Source organism: Apis cerana, linkage group LG14 (genome assembly GCF_029169275.1).
Source record: "Apis cerana isolate GH-2021 linkage group LG14, AcerK_1.0, whole genome shotgun sequence".
NCBI lineage: Eukaryota > Metazoa > Arthropoda > Insecta > Hymenoptera > Apidae > Apis > Apis cerana.
In genome coordinates, this window is record NC_083865.1 from 6,056,229 (window position 1) to 6,081,852 (window position 25,624).

General features: G+C 33.3%; 1 protein-coding gene and 1 long non-coding RNA gene across 4 annotated transcripts in view; one reads left to right on the top strand and one right to left on the bottom strand.

Moving 5' to 3' along the window:
- Positions 1-25,388, top strand: part of LOC108003152 (voltage-dependent calcium channel gamma-5 subunit) — a 60,384-nt gene extending 34,996 nt beyond the window's left edge. For 2 of the 3 annotated variants that reach the window (XM_062084227.1, XM_017065278.3), the window contains exons 2-9: positions 38-1,835; positions 14,803-14,895; positions 16,321-16,464; positions 16,860-16,948; positions 17,325-17,480; positions 20,628-20,843; positions 21,693-21,868; positions 22,556-25,388. In XM_062084227.1, coding sequence (XP_061940211.1) covers positions 1,505-1,835; positions 14,803-14,895; positions 16,321-16,464; positions 16,860-16,948; positions 17,325-17,480; positions 20,628-20,843; positions 21,693-21,857 — 1,194 coding nt within the window. In that variant the 5' untranslated portion in view covers positions 38-1,504 and the 3' untranslated portion in view covers positions 21,858-21,868; positions 22,556-25,388. The remainder of the gene's footprint in view (positions 1-37; positions 1,836-14,802; positions 14,896-16,320; positions 16,465-16,859; positions 16,949-17,324; positions 17,481-20,627; positions 20,844-21,692; positions 21,869-22,555) is intronic. The other variant, XM_062084228.1, reaches the window with a different exon arrangement.
- Positions 1,724-17,926, bottom strand: LOC133667237 (uncharacterized). The gene is made up of 3 exons (XR_009832543.1): positions 17,150-17,926; positions 16,331-16,524; positions 1,724-1,864 (listed from the first exon to the last, which is right to left on the bottom strand). It is a non-coding gene; the product is annotated as an uncharacterized LOC133667237 (long non-coding RNA).
- Positions 25,389-25,624: the final 236 nt, after the last annotated feature.

The window sequence follows — 25,624 nt, forward strand, 5'->3', positions numbered from 1 at the left end:
AAATCTTTTAACCTCGGACCGGTCCTTTCTGTTACAGGGTTGGAGGAAAGGGAGGACTGGCTGGGGCCACTTTGACGAACTTTCAACTGCAAACTCCGAAACGCCAAAGTTTCCAGAGGTTGAAGGGCGATACGGCCGTCCACGGTCTCAAAGACTTGCTCGAATCTATCCACCAGTGTTTGTGATAAATGAAGAATACTCTCAACCCTCCTCCCTGTTACGCGATACCTCGAATTCGTAACCGTTCATCACTATGCGTGGCGCGCAACGATGAAAAACTATCGTGTCGAGCGTATCCATCGAGCGAATGAAAAATTATCAATCCATAACTTCGTTAACGTTAAAGTGTTCATTCTGAAACTTTGGAAAAAATACGACTCTGTTCTTTTTTTTTTTTTTTTTTTCCGTGAATAAATTTTACGGGGATAAATTAACGCTGAATTACCGACGAAGAACGAGTCGATACTTGGTTTTCTGATATTTTTAATTAAGAGGTTAGGTTACCATTCCAAATGTGGCGATATATTTCGTTACGTGAGGGTATAGAGATCGGATTCAACGCGTATCTTTTCGAACGAAGGTGAGAGAAAAATTTAGAGATAAAGAAAAATTGAGAAAAGTTGAGAAAATAAACTATCGACGTTACTACCGATGCATTATCGACGAACGGTAATAAAGAACGAGTTTCATTGCGGACCGGTTTTCCAATATCGGCCTCTTCAACTTTCGTTCATAATTTACGAAATAAAGATATAAAGAAGAGGGTAAAGAAAAGAATAATTTGTCTCTCCGTCAAGACAGAATGAACTTTTCGGTTTACGAGTTCCTTTGAATCAATGATTAATACAGATCGTGAAATAAGAAGTTTTTTTAAGAAAAAACTTTTCTTTTTTTTTTTAAGGAAATATTTAACTTGAAAAAAATATAGAGCACTGCAGAAGAATTTTTCACGTCGAACACGTTTTTAAGACGGAACACACTGTGATTGTGTATATACTTGTACATATTTTAAATTGTAAAAACGTACGACTGAAATTCTGTTCCTCAAGTACGTAAAAAGAATGTTTTCAAGTACTTAAACTACGGCTCGAGGGATTTTTAACACCAAGTTTTGAACCATTGATAAAACGTTCTAAAACTTTAGTAACGAAATAAAAGTAAAAAAAGGAAAAAAGAAAATTTAATTTTTATCTAGATCGTTTAATTAAAAATTCGAAAGAAAAATTAACATTAAAAAAGAAAAAAAAGAAGAAAAAATACCAAAATCGCTCGAAATTAATCGATACTTACTCCTCGAAAGAAATAATCAAAATCGTTTAACATTTAACATTAAAAAAAAAAAAAAAGAAACCCCATAAAATTGGGAAGAATTAAAAATAGATATCATCATCGAATTTTCACCACATCTTGATCGAAATCATTATCGTTGAGCTCGATGTTTGGAAAAATTATATAAACAAAAAAAAAAAAAAAGAAATTAACTAACCAGTGCTGGGATGTCCCCATGACAAAAGGGAGGCACGTGGTGATGTCTTGTTGTTGTTGGTGCTGCGACAACCTCGGCGGACCCGGTTCTTCAAGTGCTGGGGGTGTTGTTACTGGTGCATCTGGTGGTAGTATCGTAGTCGGTGCAAATAACGGTGGTGGTGGTGGTGGCCTGGGTATTGCTTCCGGCCTTTCCGCAATGCTATCGCTGGTAGTCGTCACTGTCGCTATCAGTACGGGAGAGTGGCTCCTTACGGAGGAGAAACTGCCGAAAACTTCGTCGAACGCCTCTGTCGAACCGGACAGCAAAGTTACTTACAGTGGCCTGTGGAGGGTCTGTGTCGCCATAAGTGAGTAACTTTAATATCCGTTATGTCTCCTGCAATTATAATTATTTCGTTTTTATTTTATTGCGATTTTCCTGGGGGAAAAAATTTTTCTTTCTTTCTTCTCTTTTCTTTTCTTCAATATGGTTGTGAGATCGGATTGTTGGTAGAATCTTTCGAAGATTTATTTGTTTAATTACGATATTTGAGGAAATTTCATCTTTACGAGAATCAACTCAATCGATCGAGTCAAAAATAATTTTTTCTCCTTTAATGAATATGTTCGTTTTCGCGTGAAATTTTTGAACGACATTCCCTCACAATATTTTAAACACATTGCTAGAATCGCAGATGTAAAAAGTGACGAATGATTATAGATAGATTTTGCAAGAAATTCGTTTTAGTAGCGATAATAGCGATAATAGTAAAGAAAACGTCGACTCAGCAGTCGCCATTAGCCAGCCTGAATAGGTCAAGTAGACGTGTGAATGAAATCTTCAGCTATCTTTCAAAAAAAAAAAAGAAAAGATTTTAAATGTTTTAAAAGAATCAGCATCCTGCAATTTTTTAAAAAAAATTTCCATGCAACAAGATAAATATAGTGTAAAAATATAGATTACGCGATAACTTCCATCATCCATTTTCCATCGTGACACAATAACAAGATAACAAATGTATCTTCCTCTTCCTTTTCGATTGCCTTCTTACTTTTCAAAGCCTTTTTTAAATCAACCTCGATCCTATGAAAGGAAATAACTTTTCAAGAATTTACGATCTCGTAACAATCGATCCTCTTATACTTCTCTGCATTCTGTTTCGAAAAAGTGACGTAGAAATAGATAAACGTCATCGAGAAACGATAAACGGAAATTGAGAGAGAGAGAGAGAGAAAAAGAAAAAAATTTAGCGAAGCACCGTGAAACCAGAAAATTGTTTGGGACCTTCTTTGAGGTTGGTACAGGTTGGTACGCCTGCGAAATCGCATTTAGGGGAATCTAATTCGGCGCCGGTTCGAGCTTTTTCCTAAGCTCTGAACCGTATCAAAGGATAAAAGCCATAGTTACATAAATGCAGTAGTCGGTTATTAAGTAAAACGAGATACAGTGGGTAGACCGTGACCTATCTTCGTTTACTCGTGAATGGAACAAAATTCCCCTTTTGTCGCAAATAATTTGTTTTATCGAGGGTGCATAGAGACATAATATCTCTCCATTCAATTTCTTGTTTTTTTTTAGTTTGATCGTTGATTCCTGAAGGAATTTACGTGCGCAAAAAATTAGGTCTTTTTTATAAAATGAAGTTTTTTATACAAAAGAAGAAGGAAATAAAATACGATTATTGCACGATGCACTAGATTTGTTAGAATTCGATTTAAACTTCTTCACTGGAAACTAATTTTCCTCAAACAAAGAGAATTAGCTTGCTTCTTCAGAAGAAAATTGAACCATTCTTGTAACACGAAGACCTAAAGTTTCTTGTACTTGTACAAACCTTGTTAACTTCTGTGAAAGGATTTTCTATTCGAGAAGAGATAATATCTTCTCTCCCGCGAAATCTATTCTATGGTTTAAAAAGTTTACGAAGATTTTATTGGAGATGAACGAAATATTTTCAATAATTTATCGATCATTGATCATATTGCAGACTCTTTTTTAAAAGGATTATTTTTACAATATTGCGTGTTGCAAATATTTTTTCGTCTCTTCACTTCTCTCAGAATTATTCCCCGTCTTATTTTTCCAAAATAAAGTTGTATTAATTAAATGTTCGAATAAAATGCTTCGAAACAATAACGCGTTGAATGTTGAATCAATTAACAGAATACGTATTTAATCTTCGAATGTCCACAATTCCTTGACGCGAGAACCAACTTCTAGAATCTATCCCTCTAGGGATCCACATATATTCGAAACTTTTCTCTTCCTGTCCACAAACATTCTCGATGCCCTATGGGCTTTAACTCCACGTGACTGTTTACTATTCAGACCTCAACATTAATAAAATAAAATTCCAATATTTCGAAAATAAAAGTGTAAAAGCACGTGGGATTAAATTGGATTAAAGTTATTATTGAAAATAAATATAAAAAGTTCAAGTTGAATAAAATTGTATTAATATCTCGCATCGTTTAAATCTACGATTTAATTATATCATTCCGTACGATTGAATTTAAAAATTTCAAAATATATTTATATTTTCCAAATTGGACGTGTAAAGATGATAAAAAGAAAAATAAACTTTTCAACCTATCTATTGGGACAGGTATTTAATTCAAATGAATTCTCGCTCGGCGGCCATTCCATTAGCTTATTTTTCATTTTCCGGTAATAATCTTTCGAATATACGATCGACCGATGCCATTTCCACAGCAATAAATACCAATAAACCTTTCTGCCAGAATATTTCTTTTCAATCCAATTATTTCACCACGAATTTGTCTTCCAACGATGTATCTATACGAGATACCGTTTATACCTTCTAAAAATAAATATGTTTCCGTTCGATCAAATCGATTCTGCGCGAAAACAAAAATTGTTTTATCGAAAATAATACAATTTCTAAAATTGTTTTTTTTTTTTATTATCACTTTTCACACCTGATTTTTAACACCGAACAGCTCCGGGAATAAATTCGAGGCACGTCCATTATCAAAAAGTATATTTTTCATTTCGACAATTCGAGGCATATCGTCTTCCATTTCACAATTCCAACTACTTTGCATATTCATGGCTCGTGAACTTTTTCCGAATACTTAACCAACAGAACTTACGAGATCCCTCGAGTGACGCTACCAGCCAGAGTTTAACTACTGCGGCTGAGTATAACCGTCTGTTTCTACTTGCGTTTATCCGTCCGCGTTGATCGTCAAATATATTCGTTCGAATTTTCAATTATACATCTTTTTATCAACCAAAAAATTAGGAATCGAACTTTTCAAATTTTCCCCATTAATTTTTCCACTTCAATTGAAATTAACGCCGCAAATGCTAAATTTAAATACATTGGCGAAATGTTTGATCTTTTTCATTTTCTTTTTATATATATACATATTCTTGAATTCCATGGAACACGTATTTCGATACTGATCTGACTCCTTTTTGTGTTTTTACACGTATCAAACTGTACTCCTTGAGATTATTTTTTTTTTATTTTTAATAGAATTAATAGTATCGAAAATTGATATTCAATTTTCAAGTAAACGCAAGAAGAAAATCTCGACAAATTCAGAGCGCCAATCTTTTCGAAATTCAAACGCATGTGAAGCATGAAATAATTTAAAAAGAAAATAAGCGAAAAGGGTTACAACAAGATAACGAGAGATAGAAAATTGTAACGGTAATAAGATTAAAATAAATTCTACTTATCAGCTGAGATAAGGAATAGCGTTTCATTGTTCCAGTAGTAGAGCGTAAAGTATACGTCTAGTTCTGTCTCGTTTCGTTGCGAGATAGGAAAAGTGGAAATGGCAAAAGCAAAACGTTTTGCAGGTATTATGAGTTAAATGCCGTTCCGTTGTCTTCCTTCCTAAGAGAGGAAAAGCTCCCTCGCAACAGGGAGGGGAGGGGAGAGATCTTGAAAAGCTTGCAATCAGTTGCCAAAGGTATCTCTGAATACTTCCATTCCCCTGAACCCTTCTGATATTTGACTACGCTTAACGAGATTGTTAAGATCTTACGAAATATTTTTTATCTACGTGCTTATTGTTGCGGCAACAACAACTATGACAGATTTAACTGCAAAAATCGGCTAATTTTTTCTACGTGGAATTTCTTTGCAAATATTTTTCAGTAGAAATTCAAATAACAAACGGTGACGGCTTCTTAAAATGCATCGATGTTAAGGGATTATAATTGTTATTAATAAGATTATCAAATATTCATCAAATTTTGGGATATATCGGATACAGTTACGAGAGAGATAGTTTATAACCACTGTTTACTAAAAAAAAAAAAAGAAAAAGCATTCGATGAAAGGAAAAATCTCTCGTGAAGTATTTCTTTTTTTTTTTAACCAAGAAATCATATTCACAGAGCGAATATCGATCATATCGAATTAATTGGCCAACAAAGGGGATTAGTATATTGGAGTAAGGGTCGAAATCGTAATACAGGAATATCCGGCTGGTATCACGAGTCTATCTAGGCATTAATATTCAAAGGTTCAAGCACGTAGACCTACGTGTCCGGCAATGCTGTTAAGGGGGTATGGTGTACGTGTACAACCACGAAACTTAACAGAGGATGAACTGATTTATAATTCTCATGCATAAGAAACGATACGTATCACTTGGTCGAAGAATTAAAATTACTGATACTACTTTCAACCCACGCTGCTCCAAGATTAAAATTACACTTTAATTAAGAAAATTCACACCGATCGTTGGAAAAATTTTACAAACACACATTTCCAACCAATCATCGATTCATTCCTGTTCAACAATCGTGGCACGAGAATTTCCTTTCAATTTCATCCCCCATCGACACGAAACAAAGATCAATCACTTCCAACCGCAAACACTTCTTATCCATCCCAGTTCTTTATCCACCCGGCCTCGAGAATTCCTCTACTCTCCTGGAGAAAGCATTTAACTGGTAATATTCGCGAAGCGTTCTGTGATTCCGGTCCAGCCTCCCTCCCTCCTCTCTCGATAGGAATGACGGTACAGGGGATGGGCGAGGTGGTTTGAAGGAGACGAGGAGTACAGTGGGTCGGAAATGACTCATTACCGAGGGCACCGGAAACCGCCTTCTCCTTCTGCCGCCGCCATCGCTCGGTCTCGAGGCGATTCCACGGACTATTCCAGGAACGATGCCCTCTGGCTACGCCTGCAGATAAGGGAGGAAAAAAAAAAAATAGGAGGGAAAAGAGGAGCAAAAGAAATGGAACTACCAATGGTGGAGCTTCGTCCAATCACCGGATAACTTATCTCGGTCGAGGAGAATTTTTGAGGGTGTGGGACGAGGGCCAAGGGACGAAGAAAGGAAAATTGTATGTAAAACGTGACCGATTTATCGACGGAGGAGAATTATCGATGATTGTTATCTGTTTCGTTTTCTTTTTCTTCTTCTTTAGATTTGGAAAGATTTACGAAAAGATTTTTTTCTTTCGTTTCGAATCGAATAGGAATATTTTGATCGGTTTTCTTTGTTTTATCATTTGATCGTATCGAGCATTGCTGCTTTCTCTTTTTTGTTTTTCTTTTTTTTTTTTTTTTCCTCCGATTTGAATCGTCTATTTCGAAGGATTATTTAAGGATTGTAGAGAGTATTTTGTCATACGGTTGGGTATTTTTTTATTTTCATACGTGTTTCATACGCCTATGCTGTTTCCATCCGCTCTTTCAGTTTCAAGAGATGATGGCTGTTTGTTTTTCTCTTTTTTTTCATTTCGAGTCATCGTAACGATTTCTGCTTTTATTCATTGTATTTTAAGGGATTTTTCGAACATTGTAGAAAGAAGAATATTTTGTTATATGATTGGATATTTTTTTAAAAGGTCCACAAATGTAATGCAATTTTTTTTTCTTTTTAAGATTTAAAATTGAAAAATACGTAGTTTCTAGTTTCTTTTTTCTTAGTTTCTTTTTGATCTTATTCGTTTATTTTACTTTATTTATTTTTTTCTTTTTTTTTTAATATAAATAAACAAAAATTACTCGTGCAAACACCCCAAGATTATCATTGAGATTGAACGAAACATTAATGCGCTTTTGATGCTTTTACGCTATGCTTAATACTGTGAGGAAACCGAGCTTTTCTTCAGAAACCTGTAGAGAGGATTTATAATGCATCTCATCCCGTAAATTCTGTTAATCTTAGAATCTTCGTTACGCTTCGGTACACAATTTTGCAACTTGTTGCGAAAGTCAGCCAAGTCTTTTTGTTTCCATGTACTTAAATGAGTTGCCAGCCCGTTTATCATTAAACCTCCTTGTTAAACCGATCAAACTTTTCAGGTATCCGATATTAAAATACTTTCGTGCTTCTACCATCCAGTATTACACTTTCAATTATTAATTATTAATTTGTTTACATACAAGAGAAATACAAATCGTTATTATTTATTTTTACAAACAATTTATTTCTAAATAACTATATCACTCAATGATAAAACGTAACGAAAAGATTCGATTTTTCCAACAATCAATTGTACATATCACCGATTCAAAATCAAGATCTTTATATAATAACTCGAAACTATGATAGATAGGATTAGTTGGCGACACCAATCAGATCATTCAACCCGCAAAGATTGAAGATGATTAATTATAAGAGCCACGATCCTCTGATGGATGAGTTTGTTTCGCCACAATTTCACCACCTCCAAGCTTCAAATTAACATCCAATAACCTCCCAACGTCTGAAATCGTTGAATATCGCCCATTTTTAAAATACAACGACATCCAACATATACAAGTTCCAACTTCTTTTCAACACACGATTTAAAACATTCGATAATAGAATGAAAAAGAAAAGTCCCTAGAAAATCGGGGAGGCATATGGTCGAGCATTTTAATTAAGAAAATTCTCGAATCGATGGGGGTGAAGAGAGAGGGATGAAAAAGAACGAACTTACTTCCTTTCTTTTCTTTTCTTTTCTTTTCTTTTTTTTTTATCTCCAGTTGGCTACTCGCGATTTTCCAATGGCCGTTTAAAGAAGGAAACGAGGATCCGCGTAGTGAGCCACACGAGACCTCCAACCACGGAGGTCGGAGATGAAGTTTACAACGAAATAGGATCATCCAATTTACAACTGCGATGGGAGTAGAACGCGAGGGAGCGACCGGTCTCCCCGGCGTGACATTATTTAACATCAGTGCGGCTAATTGGAACAAACGGGTCGGGCTACGCTGGACACGTTACGAAGACACCAGCATGCCACGATTACTCTATTAAATACCCGGGGGCATTTGTCACGGGGTTGGAAAGTCGCGGTTCGTATTTTATGCGCGCGCCCTCCTATTGGACATATCGGTGATTCGACACGCATCAGTTTCGCGATCGAATTTTCGAAAAACCTCTCTCTTGCAGATCTGTTTTATTCATCGATTCGTTCTTTCAACGATCATCTTTTTTTCTTCTTAATCGTTCGTATTTATTTGGATAATTTTTCGTTTCAGAAGGTTAGGTTGTTTCGATGATAATAGGTTTTTTTGAAAAATTAGTTGCATTATTTATTGGAATTTTTGGGATATTTTCGATTCAATAGTTTCTTCGTGATAATTTTTGTCAGAGGTATATATATATATATCGAAAGAAAAGTAATGAAAATGAACGAAAAATTGTTGGAATGAAACTTTTGTTTGAACATCAAAGTAATTTTTACTTTTGATATTATAAAATAATTTCCTCGAATTTTTAGAATTTCTACCTGGCTGAAATTACGTTATTTCATCTTTCCTTGGCAGACGCGTATGATATGGTAATAACGAGTGATTATTGTCACAATTGGACAGAGAAAATTTAAATTAATCCTATTACATTGCGTAAATTTAATTCAAGAAATTTTTGAAATGAAAATTTATCTGTAATATCTAAATATGATTATTTCTCGGAAATATTCCTTTAATTTTTAACAAACGATTCGTATTATCTTTAATAACAATTTCCTCCATATTAATGATTAATACGATCAAAATTTAATTACAAATAGTCGAATTCCTCGAATAAATTCCCTATTCCACCAGAGGTAATTACATAATATGAAGAGAAATTCCCTCAGCTGGAAAAATAGAATTCTCGAACAACTCTTCATTATCAAAACTTCTTATTACTTTTGGAATATTTTCCCAAAATTACCTCGGTAAATCAGAGAACAGCACGTGTTCTATTTTCCGCTCCACTACTCCACGAACTGTCTACTCAAAAATATGTTTTCCATCGCAAAAAAAAGGATTTTCAACAGGATAGTTACGCGTATCTCTCAAGATGCCCCATCTAGGGAAAAAGCGAAATTACTAAAACGTAAAATTATTACGCTTCGCCCTTTGTTAAAAATTTTTTAATTTTTGAATTAAATTATGCGTTAAAAATCACATAGAGCTATTAAAAGCAGTATTTTCACACGATTATTTTTTATTGCACAACATTTAAATATTATTACCAAGCGGAAAGATATACATTTTCCAAACTCTTCGATATTTTCCACGTTATAAATATACCAAGTATAAATAAAAATTCGAATATTTGAAAATTCTACAATTCAAACTAGCCACCTTTCCAAAATTCTCTCTCTAAAAATCCCCACTCTCGTCGCGCTAGTAACAACCGAATATAGGAATAATCGGTTGGCGAGGCAAATCGAAACCAAGGAATCGACAAAGAACCGCGCGTTTCCGGTTCACGCATAAACGAGCCAAAATATACCCGTGGCCGATCCATGGATTGTACATTAACAGCAGGCGAGTTATTATTCCCCGTAACACGGTTGCTGTGTCAGTGGGCAAGCCGGGAACGTACCTGGAATATCGATTCTCGACTGTCGAAGGGAGGCAATACGGCTAACTTCCGGCACGAACCGGAAATGACTGTTCCACGCCTACCAGGCCAATCCCCCTCCCCCAACCGTTCACCAACTAACACCATCATCCGCACAAACCCATCGCGCAACTCGTAAAAGGCCTCAAAGGCCTTTTGCGCCCCGTTCCCGATGATTTTCAGAAACGCTTTGATTCCGCTTGGATTCCGCCATTTAACCGTTCGTTTCTAAACACCGAAATCGAATTTACAATTTCCGGTCGATAAGCGCGATCCCGTCCTCCTACTCGGTGGATAACTCCTCCCCACTCTTTCCCATGCGTGTGGGAAGGGAGGGGATGGATAAGCGCGTAATAGTTTCGGTTTAATGATAACTAGCATCGAAAGTAAATACGAAATGGAAACACGGCCGCGTTTTCACCACCTGTTTCCAAGCTGAGTTTCGACGAATGGAATGTTTGATCATTTGCATAACGTAATTTATTTAGTTGGCGGTTAACCCGTAATTTGCTTCCACTTCCGAGTTAAGGAGTTATTTATCCTGTTTGCGCGGCGATTAAAGAATTTTTTTTTTATTTAAAACGCGACTTCTTTTTTTCTTTTTTTTTTTTCTTTTATCTTTGCTTTTTGGTTGATTAAGAGGTGATTTTTTTTTTGAGCAAGAGAAATGTAATTTGCGCAAATAGACGCGCTGCAAATTGTGTTTAATTTGTATTTTGTTTTTAGGAATAGAAATTGTTGATTCTGTTCATTGGAAAGTGAAGAAGTTGCGTAAATAGAAAAAACGTTTCTTTTTTTTTTTTTTTTAGAGACGTTACGTTTATTTTGTGATTTAAAATTTAATCACGATGGCAATAAATATTTGCTCGACAATTTTTCGTCTGACTATTCTTTTTTTAAATTCTACAATTTCACGAAGTTCGAAAGAATCTTTCTAATATATTTCCGTTGGAAACAAAATTTCAATCTTCCGTTTTTAATGAAATTTTGAAAATATTTGGTAATCGATTATTAACGAGTTTTATTTTCCGTTCCATTAAATTTCTATCTATTTAATCTATTATATATTTCATTCAAACTTGAACCTGTTATGATGCTATTTCCCAAAGTTTTAATTAATATCTTTTAGTTAATGAAACGTTTGATAGATTAAATTCGTACAAACCGTTTGATTTTATGTTTTATTATTTCGATTTCACGGGATGGATGTTGACACAGATTTTGACGTTTTACGATTCTACCGCCATTCCTCCATTTTTACGACGACAATTCCCACGAAATACGTGTAATAACAATCCACCATTCAACGCAAAATTTACCAATTTTCCAAATTTCTTCAACAATTTTAATCCGACTGTGAAAAAAAAAAATATTTCAAAAACCTTTATCCAATCGATATTTTAAAACCTTCGAAATCTAGAAATTGTTAATGAAATTACACACTCGCCACAAAAATTTAACAACAACAAATTCGATTCCCTTAATTTCCCAAGAGAAAATAGTTTAAAACCCATCGATCCGTTCGTTTCAAAATCCGCCAACAAATCTAAAAATCAAATTTAAACAAAGTTACGTGAAAAAGCTTTCGAATTTTGAAAACAAAAATTTAAGGGGAAGTCTTTCGCGAAAGATTTTGAATGAAACGATAATAAAAATTCTCACGGTTCGAAAAAATTTTTTCTCGACATAAATTATCATCGAAATTCGATTTGATCGAAAAATTCCAAAAAAAGAAAAAAAACGTCCCTCGATTTCACGTCTTTCCAATTATATCGCGATATTAAAACGGAAACACGTGTCTCGCGTTTTTCGCAATTGCAAGAAGATGGAAGATCTCGTTTCATCATCAAAGAAAAGGGAAAGAGCGAGATGGTATCGATCTCGCGTTAAATCATATCGTGTAAAAGAGAAGCATTATGACGAACGGTGGTCTAATAACACCGAATCGTGTTCGAACTCGGTCGTTCACAGGTCACGGGTCACCATTCTTTACCACCTTCGTTTCAATTAAATCTCGGGGAGGAAGCGGGGGAGGGCGAAAAATATGCTTGAAGTGGGGAAGAAAAAGGGGAGGTGAGGAGGGAGGGGTGATTTACCAGCCCATGGCATATAAATTACATTCATGCGCCGCTTCCTCCTTTGACTTTGAATTCGTCCAACTTCTCTTCTTGCGCGAATCCTCCTTTGAATCTTTCTATTTTCACGTAGTTAGACGATCCAAGAGATAATTAAGTTCCTCGTACCTTTTCCTCTTTCTAATTTCTCTTCTTTTTATTTTTTTTTTCTTTTTTTTTTTCTTTCGACGATGATCCATGTGTAAACAAATAAATAAATACGATATATTCATAAATAAATTGCATCGTTCGTGAACACGTTTTAATTAAAATGTATGTTAATAGACAGGATTAAAATTTGTTTATTTTATCAGGTTGTTGCATACGTTAAATTGGGTGAATTTTTAATAAGGCTATCGATGTTTACAGCTTTATTGAAAATAATATTAATCAAAATTTGACACGAAACATTCGATACGTTCATCGTCCATTTGGATATACGTAAGGTTAAAATTAATTACGATTAATTTTTGATAGATTTGTTATTAATAATTCCCTTGTTTATTTTTTTTATGGTTTTAAATATTTGTAAAAGCCATCATTTCATTTTTCAATAATCTAATAATGTTTTAATGTATATCGCGAGGATTATAATTTTTTTTCTTTCCTTTTTCTTAATTTTTATCAATTTGAAATTAACGTTATAAATATTAATGGCAATTTTGCTCGGTTATAGATTTTCGAGAAAAGAATTTTATACAATAACTAATGAAAATCTCTAATTTATTTGAATTTTATTTTTATTTTCTTTCTAAAGGAGAAAAATGAGATACGATCTTTATACGGATTCAACTTTGAGAATAATAATATATGAATGAAAACAGGTTGAGAGAAAATGATTGAACACCATCGATCCATCGTCGAATTACGGTATTCATCCAATTGGATTTAGTTGGTTTAATTACGGTAGAAATAATATCTCATCCAGTGAAAGTTTTAATGAACGTCTATTCAAAAAGATCACGTTTCCCGCGTAAATCATTTCATACACGGGATAAAGATATTACCCGTTATTGTTCTCCGTAAAAACAGATATAAATGAAATAAAATAAAACCGGCCGGCAATAGCAAAATGGAAACGATTTAAAATAACACGTGATAACAAACGCTGGGAAATAATAACAATATCGTGTTATTATATCGTATCATATCAATCTAGAGCAAAATATTGCCACTAACGTATCGAGAATCACAAACAAATCTCGCGCATAACAATTTACGAGAGATTGCGACCATTGTCACAGATTGCAATTATTTATTACAGCAATTTTATTAATTGTATCATTAAAAGCAACCATTACATTATTATTTTATCGTAATTTTAATACGATATATCATTTTTTCACCCAATGAGAGAGGTGGAGATCCAATTTTATATCAACATTTATTTCGATTTTTTGGTCGTCCAGAAGTTTATACTTTAATTTTACCTGGATTTGGATTAATTTCTCATATTGTTACAAATGAAAGAGGAAAAAAAAGAAATTTTTGGAAATTTAGGAATAATTTATGCAATATTAAAAATTGAATTCTTAGGATTTATTGTCTAAATTGTCACCATATATTTACCGTTGGATTAGATGTTGATACACGAGCTTATTTCAGTTCAGCAACAATTAATTATTGCTGTTTCAACAGCAACTTATCATGAAGCTAAATTAAAATTAAATATCTCAGTTTTACGATCTTTAGATTTTATTGTATTACTTACTATTGGAGAATTAACTGGAAATATATCATCAAATTCATCAATTGATATTATTCTTCATCGCAAGTAGATCTATCTGAATACACAAACTCGAAATTATATAAAACGCTCAAAGTAAAGTTTTGAAAACGAATTTCTATTTTCCTTCCTTCCTTCGACCTATGAATTATCTAATTCACACGTTACACGATTTTACACGACATACAACAATAACAGAAAATCGGTCTGATCGGTGGATGCAACGACAACGAAATATCGAAAAGCTTGTAATAAAAGAATGCGAATCCCCTCGATCCCCGAGATTTCGCGCAGAAATCACGTCTAAGTCTAATTCGCGCGTTTTCCAACAGCATGCGATAGAAAAAAAGAGAAAGAAGGAGAAAAAAAGGAAGAAAGAAAAAGCAACAACGCAATGTAACATTACTAACGACCACCTGTGTTCTCGCGACAATGAAACATAAAATACGAGAGCTATAAAGCTGGAACCCGGAACAGTGTGCACACCGGACATGGAACGTTGAACGCGTAACTAAAAACGGAGAGCGAATTTACCTTGCCATCGAACAATTTCCCCCTCCCCCTCCATCAAACCCGCCCACACAGAAACAAACGCGCAACCTGCGACTCACTTTCTTCCGTTTTTTTCTTTCCTCTTTTCTTTTTTTTTCTTTCTTTCTTTCTTTTTTTTTCAGGCTCCCGTATGGAATACGAGTGCTCGAGGATCGACTATTTTCCAAACGAGGAGTACAGCCCTGATCCGAGCGACTCGACGATGGCTATACCATGTGAGTAGAACGAGCGTCATGAGACAAATGATATTGGTGGGACGTGTGCCTTTGAAAAGGGGAGGGGGAGGGTTGATTAGGTGTCCTCTGTCTGACACTGAATTGGAGCGTGACGGGGCTTGGTAAAATATTCGGCGGGGAAACGCTTTCACACGGGGGGAACGTGCCATCCGTGATAAACTGGATCTGACAATTTGTCCATCCAGATTTTTCCCTCCCATTTTTGTCCCCTTCCTTTTTCTTTTACAACGTTCGTCGGGGTGAAGGATCGTTTAATAACCGTGAAATTGGACAAAAAATTCTTTTTATAGTGCTTGGAATCAAAGGATGTTTAAAATCATTAGAAAGATCGTCGTCGAGAAATATATTCTTTCTAGAAATAAACGTATCTTTATTGATAAATCTATTAAATTATTATTATTAAATTCTATTAAAATTAGGAAAAATTTAAATCACTATAACTCCGAGAATAATTGTTCTTAATCGACGAATGAAAGATCGTTGGAAGGGCGGTACCTTGCCCTTTAAAAGGCGTTTTCATTTATTCCGATACGACTTCCGGTTCCTGAGATATCGTCGTGTAAAGAAAAGATAATTTTTAATCGTTTATCCCGACCCGATTAAACTCTGTTAAAATTAGGAAAAGTTTTAACCGCTACAGCTTCGAAGACAATGAATTTTAGTCAACGAACGAAAAGCCATTAAAAAGATGGGATTTTGCCCTTTAAAACACTTTTTTGTTCATTTCGATACGACTTCTGGTTCCCGAAATATCGTCGTGTAAAGAAATTTAAAAGAAATCGTTCATCGTCTTCATCCTTGCGCTTCGTCTCATTGACCTATCAGATCTAATTCTTGGACAGAGTACGCATTTCCAGGAAAAAATGTAGGTCACTACGTGCCCATTCATAATCTTTGCAGTGTCTTATTAAATACTACTTTCAAATCCTTATATCTCGGCAACCGGTTAAGATATCAGGATAAAACAAAAAGTAAATTAAATGGCATTCTTTCCTATATTTTTTGAATGAGTTTTCATAAATATTAAATTAAAGATAAATTCAATCTGAATACTTTTACACTTTTTTTCTCAATTCATTGAAAACATAATAAAAATTACATAAAGATTCCTGATAACTATCACAAATATTACTTTACAAATTATTTTTTTCTTGGAATAAAAATCTGAATCTATTCGAATAAGCTTCAATTTCGTTCGAAAATTCTTCGTTCCCCGAACTGAAAAGTATAAAAAAAAAAAAAAAAAACGTGAAAAATATTCTCGTCTCAAATCTCTTTCACCGGTATTTTCACATTTTCACATAGGTAATGACGTAATTCCGAAAAAAAAAAAAAGAAGGAAAAAGAAAAATTTCGGAACTTTCCCCATTCGTCCAACCTTTCATACTCATATTTTTTACGTAGATGCAGTTACCAAGTCGGCAATGTTCTTCTTCGCTGCAACATCGCTGCTGGTGGTAGCCGAAGTTTGTTACTTCACAGCTCACGTTACTCACCCGAGACACAGACTTTGCGTCTTTGTCGCTGGCGTGGTCTTCATAGTTTCCGGTGAGTAATAAAGTATACCAAGCTTATATTGCACCAGGATACTTTGCTCGCTCTGCCTTTCTAAAAAAAAAAGGGGGGGGGTTATGAATAGAGAAGAGAGAATCCGTGACGTATATGTTGTCCCGTTAAGGTTATAAATAAAAATTGTTCCTTAAGAGAAAAAATGGGGGGTTTTTCAAATTTGAAAACGCGTGAAATATCATCATTTATTTACGTTCCGTTTTTTCTCAATCGGTAGAATTAATTATTTCACGTCCACATTCTGAAGAAATCAAAGATCAAAGTCATCAAATAATCGCGTTACGATGAGAGATTTCCATACTTTGTGAAATTGTCACGAGAATTGGTGGCGCAAGAGATAACGTTTCAAGATATTAAATCAGTTTCTCTTTCAGGTTTGTTAATGCTGGTGGGAATGGTGATGTACATATCTGTATTCAAAGCCGAGGTTGGTAGTAAGCTTAGACCAAGATCGTCGTTTCAGGTCAGTCCTATATACGATTTTCAATTAATACAAAAAGAAAGAAAATAAAAAAAGAAATGTTTTATATTTATCTTTTCAAATAAACATTTCCACGATATTTATTTAATCTCGAAATTCGGTTAAAATTTCAATATTTTTAAAATTTTGCAAAAAAAAAAAAAAGAAAACACTCGAATCTCGTTTTAAACCCTTCCTACGTACCATGATCATTTTCCAGTAGATGAATTTTAATTCGCGTGTCGTCTAATTCTATGTGAATATTACATAGGCTGATGAAATTCTCGGTTTCATATTTCTTTCGGTATCCTAAAATTACTTCTCATCTGTTACACGGCCCGTGTGAATGAATATCTTGGTCGCAATCTTGCGATTTCAGGGGCCACCCTTCACCTACAGGTACGGATTCTCATTTTTGCTGTACGTGAGTGGCTTCATCACGACCGAGGTCGCTGGCACTTACGCCATCTTCTTGTATATCTCTTGGCACCAGAAGGAATTGGTACGGAGAGACTCGAGGCGAAAAAATTACGGGGTTGGTAGTATTAGCTTCTTTTATACGACCACGTTCGGGAGTTTGGATCGAATTAACATCCGCTTAAAAAGTTTTTCGTTACGCAGATCGGAACTATTAGTCCCGCTTTGGCAGAATATCAGAATATCGGCGCGATTTTGGTGAGAATTGTACTCGTTGCGTTTGAATTAGAACTTTTAAACTTTTGTTTTACGAGAAATAACGTTAATCGATTAAGAGGGAAGCTCAGAATTACACAAAAGATTATTTTCAGTGACTTCGAAAAATCTAACCTATAAAATTCGCGCTCTTATTTTTTGATTACTCCCAATCTGTGCACGCTTCCCTCGATTCGCGCGTACGCTCTAGAGATTCTTGTTGAAAACTTTTTAAGGAAGATAAATTATTCGTTTAAAAAATTCAGCTACAAACTCCCCCTTGGCCAAAGGATAAAACAAAACTTTAGATGGATATATACGCGCAATGCGGCATAACCTCTTGCGGTTACAAAACGTAACGTCATTTTTGCCCCTTAGATGTCACTAGTTACTTTTTCTCAAAACAGCTCGACAATTAACAACCGTTTAATTCACAAATCAGCTTTCACATGGTGCGAAACATTCGTTTCCCAAGTTAAATTACTCGTTTAATAACTATAACGCGGGTACAATAGAGCGCGAAATGTACAGGATAAACCCCCATCTGCACACAATTTAACGACTGCTCGTGTAAAATTTTAACGTGGAGGAGGGGGAGCTCGCGCGAATTACTTGGGGATGAGTTTAATTTAAATTTAACGAACGTTGTACCGCTTTGGAACAATATTATGAGTACCGACAAGGGTGCGTTGACGCGATTATAAACCTCAGAATGTGATATAGATCCAGGATATATATATATATATATCGACGATAACTTAACCTTTCCTCGCGATCTCTGCCTGCCTCGACTCGATTTGTCGCGATTCCCCTCGATATCTTTCTTTCAAACAACCCTCCCCCTCCTCCCTTTCCTGAAACTTTAATCGAATTAACCGATCCGTTCGGCTATCGAGCTTGAATTACATTTAACTGGAAAATAGACACCGGGCGAAAAAGGAACGAGGCAGAGGGAGCAAGTGTGTTGGTCTCTGCTTGCCCTCCAAGTGCTCACAGATAGATCTCATCTCAAGCATTGCCGTCGCGCTTCGACACAACAAATGACACTCTTGTGAATCGGCATCACTCCCTCTTCTATCCCCTTTTCAAACTTCTGCCTTTCAAATTTTTCCACGCGGGCAGGAGAGGGAAGGAGGAGCTATGAATACGTGGACGTTCGCGTTAAATCGAATTGAAGAATGGAAACAAATGGCGAGAAAAACAATAGAGACGAGAGGAGGAAGGGGTGGAAATTTAACGTCTTTTCAAGACGTGAATACAGGTTTGAGGAATTATTCGGATAAAAGATCGAATGAAGAAATTGAATAAAATTTGATGGTTGTTGATATTATTAAGTATTTAGTGAATTTTGTATGTTACATTTTATTACAAATTTGAAGGAAGAAATAAGAAATGTTTTTATAAGTATTATGATAAAATTTTCTTTTTTTTTTTACATCGACGAGTATTATATAGAGATATTAATTGTAACGTTCGAAGAAATTTACTTCGATTCTCGGATTCTTTTTTTCCATCGGAGAACTTTTTGCATTGATATTCTCATGAATTATTCGTCGATCGTTAATTTTTGTCAATTGCATAAATTTTAATGTGTGAATAACATGATAGATAATTGAACGATTGATAGATAATACGTAATATTTCTCATCGTAAAAAACTATACTAACGTTCCCACACGAAATGGTATCTGTTATAGAATAATTGTAATTAAGATATATAAATTGATTTACTTAAATCTCTTTGAAAATAATTTATGATTTTATATCAAATAGAATAAGATATTCGTGCTCTTTGTAATAAAAAAATTATTCGATAATTTAAAAGTTTTCCACATTTCGTATATTCAAGATCCAAATATTAAAATATAATTCGCAAGAAAAGGAAGAAAGTTCAACTTCATTTTAATCGAGTGAAATAAAATCTGTTTCTCACTTATTGTTGCGTATAAACAAAATAAGAACTTTAATCAAACTTCTTTTTATTTTTCTTTTCTTGACAAATATAAAAATATTGGAATACGTTTTCCACCATGAATAATTGAAACATTTTTCCTTTATTTCCAAGAAGAAGAAGAAAAATTTGATTATAAGAAAGATAATAAAATAAATGAGGGACGAGAGAACAAGGTAAACGCGGACGGGGTGTCAAAAAACAAAGCAACGAGGAAAGAAGTCTCGATGGAGAGAAAGAGGAAAAGAACAATTCGTAACCTACTATGTTCCATGTAGCCTCTGTTAACGTCGAGCTTGATTCATCCTCTCGTGTCGGTAGAAGCGCAATGCCTTCCATACCGGTGCAAGTGGAATAGGTCAGCCATATACTGCCCTAACAGACCATCAACCTTGTCCCTTACAGACTCGACGTACGTACTGTGCACACTATTGTACCGTAGACGTATCGTTTTATCTTTTCTTTCTCGTGAATTTTAAATAATCCCGCTTCTCCTCGATTCATTATCTGATTTGCATTCAAAGTCAGATATCTCAAATATCTATTTCTGGACGGAAATTTCAGAGATTCTTTTCCCTTTCTTTCTTTCTCCCTGTTTTATTTATTTTTCTCTATATTTAAATCTATTACGAATATTATCGTTTTTAAATTACTATTTGTCGAAATAATCAATCAGATTTTTCTTTGATTAAATTGTTAAATTGGAAAATACGAGAAGAATAAGAGAATACGTTGGACGGAATAGTAAGGAAGTGGTTCGAATTTTCTTTTCTTTTCGAACCAACTATGAGACAATTATGCAGATCGGGGTTTAACGTATCTTTTTATGCGTTTGACCTTAATACCGTGCTGAAGCGATCAACCTTAACGTCTCTTGGTATTAAACGAATAATTTTATGCACAGAATTTATACGTGTATATATATATGTGTGTGTGATATAATTTTCTCCTTCATTTTTTTCTAATCTTCTTTCCTCGACCTGGTTTCATTAAATTATAAATATCGTGTAATGCGTTGGCGCAAAGAATTCGTTTCCCTTTTTATCAAATTTATTTTCAGGGAGTGTATCATTTAGACAATCACCACGTGCATCATGCGAATCATCACGCGATCTTGGGCCACAGTGGTTTCCTCTGCGAAAGGCATCAGAAAAGATACTTCTTCGGAAGGGATTCGGTGGACCACGTGGATTTCGACGAATTTTTACCACCACCGCCCAATTTGGATTACCACGATTATTCAAGACAATTTCCTAGGGATCTTACCACGCAGACGGTAAAACAATTCTTTTTTCCTCAAATAAAACATCGGATGTTTTCCATCCAAATTTCTTTTTATAATTAATGAAAGAGGATAATGTTTATATCTTCAAAGTAAACTTTAATCCCGTTGAAATGATATCAAATGCATGCAGTGAATCAACATGAATTGATGATTTTGGTTTTTGGTGAAATAAAAAAATGGATTGAGAATTTGCCAATTTTAGATATATTTTGAAATTAATAATGGTTACATCGATGTCTCGTGTCTGTGGTGCAAATTTTTCTCTGTTTTTTATCTTAAAGATAAAAAAATTGGATCACAAATATACGAGATTATATGTTAAACTATTTTAAACATTCGTGGATTGACTAATAAAATTTCGTTCGAATGTATTTATTTTATATTCTTTTAAAATAGTTATATCACAAAAAATATATATATATAATCATACTATTTTTATATCTTTTAAAATAATCGTGTCAATATTCTTTAGCGTTTCTCTTTTTTCAATCAATCTCAAACCCACAATCTTCTTATTATCTCTTAAAAAATTTTCAAACAATTTCAACAAACATCACGAAAAACATATATTTTTTCACAATATCAAAAAAGGATAGAAATTTGTAATTTAAATTATTGAACAATTTAACAATTTTTCGCAAAAATGCAACGAAACAGTACTTTCAATTTATAAAAAAAAGAAGGAAAGAAGAGAAAGAGGGGAAGGGAAAAAGAAGAAGTAACCGTGATTACAATTAAATATTAAATTTCCCAATCGAATTTTCCATTCCAATTTCTCATTCTCGCTAATACGTTTAGAGAATTAAACTAAATTAAGATGGGAAAAAATTAATTTCATAGGTCAGCACGACAGCCGATGTCCTTCAAGAAGAAGAAGAGGAATACAGTCCTAGTGTGCAACACGAGTTCGTGACTTTCGATCTTGACGAGCCTTTGCCACCCCCACCACCGATCAGAGGTGGTGAATGGACCTTCGACACATTGAGAAAAACTACCCCCGTCTGATATACCGTCAGGTATACCCATTCGTTTTCATATCCTCCCTTTTCGTCGAATTTTTGTCCTCACTTTTTACTTTTTTTTTTCTTATCGAGAATTTAACTACACCGTCGCATATCAATCGTTTCCTCTACACGTTCTTTCATACATCGTTAGATCGAGGTAATAAATTTTCCACGATTCCATAAAAATGTATGAAAAAAATCATGTGATCATGTTCGATCAAAATTACCAATTGAATGATCTTAGATTGTGGACACTTGGACACTTGACGTAATTTTAACTGTTTGGTTTAGAAAGAAAATCCGTTTAAAAAAAGACGATAAAGTATTCGAAATCGATTCAGGCGAAAATTGATTGGATTTCGTTACGAGATGTGATACGAATATTATGAAGTACTTTTTTTAATCGATTAATCGTTGCTTTCATCATGCCGCGTGTTAATCCATTTTAACGCGATTAACTTGATGATTTAATCTATTTAAATTGCCTATGGTAAATGATTCTTTTTTATCGATCGCGCTTTTAAAATTGCCTGGCACGAAACGAGCCGGAAAATAATCCCAAGCGAGAATTAATATTTTACCGAAAGTTTCACGAAAACAAAAAGTTAAAAAGTGATTCAGTTCGACAAACGAAATCGAGCAAAAAAAAGAAGATCAAGTGTATGAAAACGTGCGATATATATGTTATTTCATGCGCAGATACGCGAGGCTGGTGCAAAGCGTAGAAAGCGAGGAGGAGGAGGAGGAAGAGGAGGAGGAAGCGGAAACCGAGGAGGACCACGACATAGCCGGTGATTAAACAAATCGACTCGCTTTTTAATGAGATACCTCGGCAACCGAGAGATGCTTTCATCGTTCAAACTTCATCAGGGGAAAAAGGAGGAGAGAAAAAAGGAAAAAGGAAAAAACGACCAGTCTCGAAGGGAACTCGAGGGAGCTCGATCGACAAGTTTATCGAATTTCGGTTTTTTTTAATAACTCGTCAAACTTTCACGGATGTAATTCCGCCCCGATCCGTGTAAAGGAGAAAAAGTGAATGATGTTCCAATGAAATAACGACTGAGTGACATCGTTTCCGTTTCGTAATTCGTTTCATCGCGCATACACATATATATATATATGTCTTTTTTTATCCAATTTTTCTTCCCATTATTTTCGTCGAGGATACGACGAAAATTCGAAATGAAATTGAAAATGAATCAAAGGTGAGAGAAGAAACGAACAAAAATCGAACAAACTTGAATTAATCTCGATTAATCTTCGATTAAGATCGATTAAGATTGATCAGCTAATTGACTGCCAGTTTCGATCTCGAATCTAATGCGAGACAAATATGGTGATTTTCTTTTTTAAAACGAACCGTCCCAATGAGAGAAAGGCGATGAGAAACGATAAGGAATTATAGGAAAAGAGCTTAGAGAGAGAAATTGATTTAAGTATCGTTGAATTTTTGTATTTGTATGAAAAATCGTTGATGATGATATCGTTTATGCGGTGTGTTTAGAAATTTAGAAATGTAGCGTATATCTTATGTATAGAATAAATGGTGAAAAATTCTTCGAATAAATTTTCGTCGTTTTTAAATTCATCGATTGTTAACGCGACGGTAACTTTCTAGTTTTATAGGATTATTTATCGTTTGTTTCTTATTTATCCGTGGTGTGAGAAATATATCCGAGGAAGAGGAAATTTTTTAAAAAGTTTTTTAAAAAGACTGTAACACACATCTGCCATTAATTGAAAGCAATCGAGACTGCGAATCGATTAATTTATAAATTCATAAACATTAATATATTTGTAGTGATCGAACGTATCCAAAGATTTTATCTTTAATACTATGGGGACCAAGAGGAATCAAAATTTCCTTTTTTTCTTTTCTTTTTTTTTTTTATTTAAATTATTTTGAAATTTTTTCGAATTATTTTTTTCTAATCATCTGTTTGATATTTGTTATCTGATATCGATATTGCTTTAAAGAATGAAGAAATATTGAAGAAATATCGTTGTAAGAATTTTTGCTTACTTACAGTTATTATTGTATTTTAATTTTACTTCTTTTTTTGATATCTTTAGAATAATTTATATTCTGTTTATATTTTTTTTTATTTCTATATATATATATATTTTTTTATATATATTACAATATAAGGTCTTCGTGGTGTTAAAATGAACATAAATTTCTACCAATGATTTGATATCAATATAATTAAAAATATTGACCGAAAATATTGATTAAATCGAATCGAAAAAGGGATTATTGGAGATGAAATAAACTATACTGAAAGGATATCATGAAAGGAATTTCTTCAAACGAAGAACAAGGAATTGGAAAAATTTTAAAAATGGAATAGTGATTCGTTAATTATATCACAAACTTTATCTCATAAACTAAAGTGATTAAGAGAGTTATACTGTACAGAACATATGATATTGTTACATTATTATTATGTCTAAGAATTTTTAACACGATTAAATAGATAATAAGTTTTTTATACAGTAGTCAATTTTTCACCAGAATTTATATACTAACTTATTGAGATTAAATAAAGAAGAAAATTATTATTATTATTATTATTAAGATTGTCTATTAATCAAATAGTTAATCAAAAATAAAGAAAATTTGATTAAAAGTCTGATGAGAAATATATATATATATAAATCATTTTAAATTGTATAAACTTTTTTTCTCGTTTAAAAAAAAATATTAATTTTCTTTTCTTTAATCGTATTAAATATATAAATTTTGATAAATAATTTTCTTAAAAATAATCATCTTTTACAATTTATTAATTTTTTCCTGACTCTATATTTTTAAATAACTTTTTATATACAACATTCCAGTCACATAAAAATTAAAATTAAAATTCATATCTTATATATATACATACATATATGTTGTTATGAAAAAAAATGAGATATTGTAATGTAACATATCCAATTCAAATTTACAAAATTGAATTCTTAGCAAATTTAATTAATTAAAAGTATGAAAATTTTATATATTTCCAAAATTAAATCATTTAATAAAAAAATAAATAACTTTGATTTACAGCATGAATAAATTTTTACGTAACTGGAACGTATAATAAACGATATTATTGCAATATAATGGCTTTAATGTTTTTTTCCTAATTTTACAAAAACTACTTGTAAATAAATTTAATATTTGCAATACAATATATATTGTAAAATGCGTTTATAAAGAAAATTCATTTTATATTGTACATTTGTAACGCTCAGAGTCAAATCATTAAATGTGAGACTCAAAGATTTCTTAATAGTTTTTAAGTAAAATCAAACTGAGCAAATAATATTTGATAAAATAAAAAAAAATTGATTAACTTATTAAATATAACATTTATCCTTAATAAAGAAAAAAAAGGAAATTCTTCAAATATTATCATTGTTTATAAAATAATCCATGTTTATTAATATGTATTAAAGGTTCATCATTTATGTATTCGATGGTGATAAGCTTATCTAAACTTTACAATTTGTACAATAAAGTTTCTTCAAATTAAATCTTGAATTATAATATATTAGTTAAATTTTTCAATATTTCATTCTATCCCATTAAAAAAATCTACATCATTTAAATTAATAAATAAATTTGATATCTCTCTCAACGAATCTTTATTAATTCGAAACTTTAATTTAAAATTTACATAAAACATAAATAAGAAGAATAAATAATCAGGATAAAAAAAAGATAGAAATAATATAAGAATTGATCATTAGTGCTATCTCTTGAATGAAACATTTCTTAGA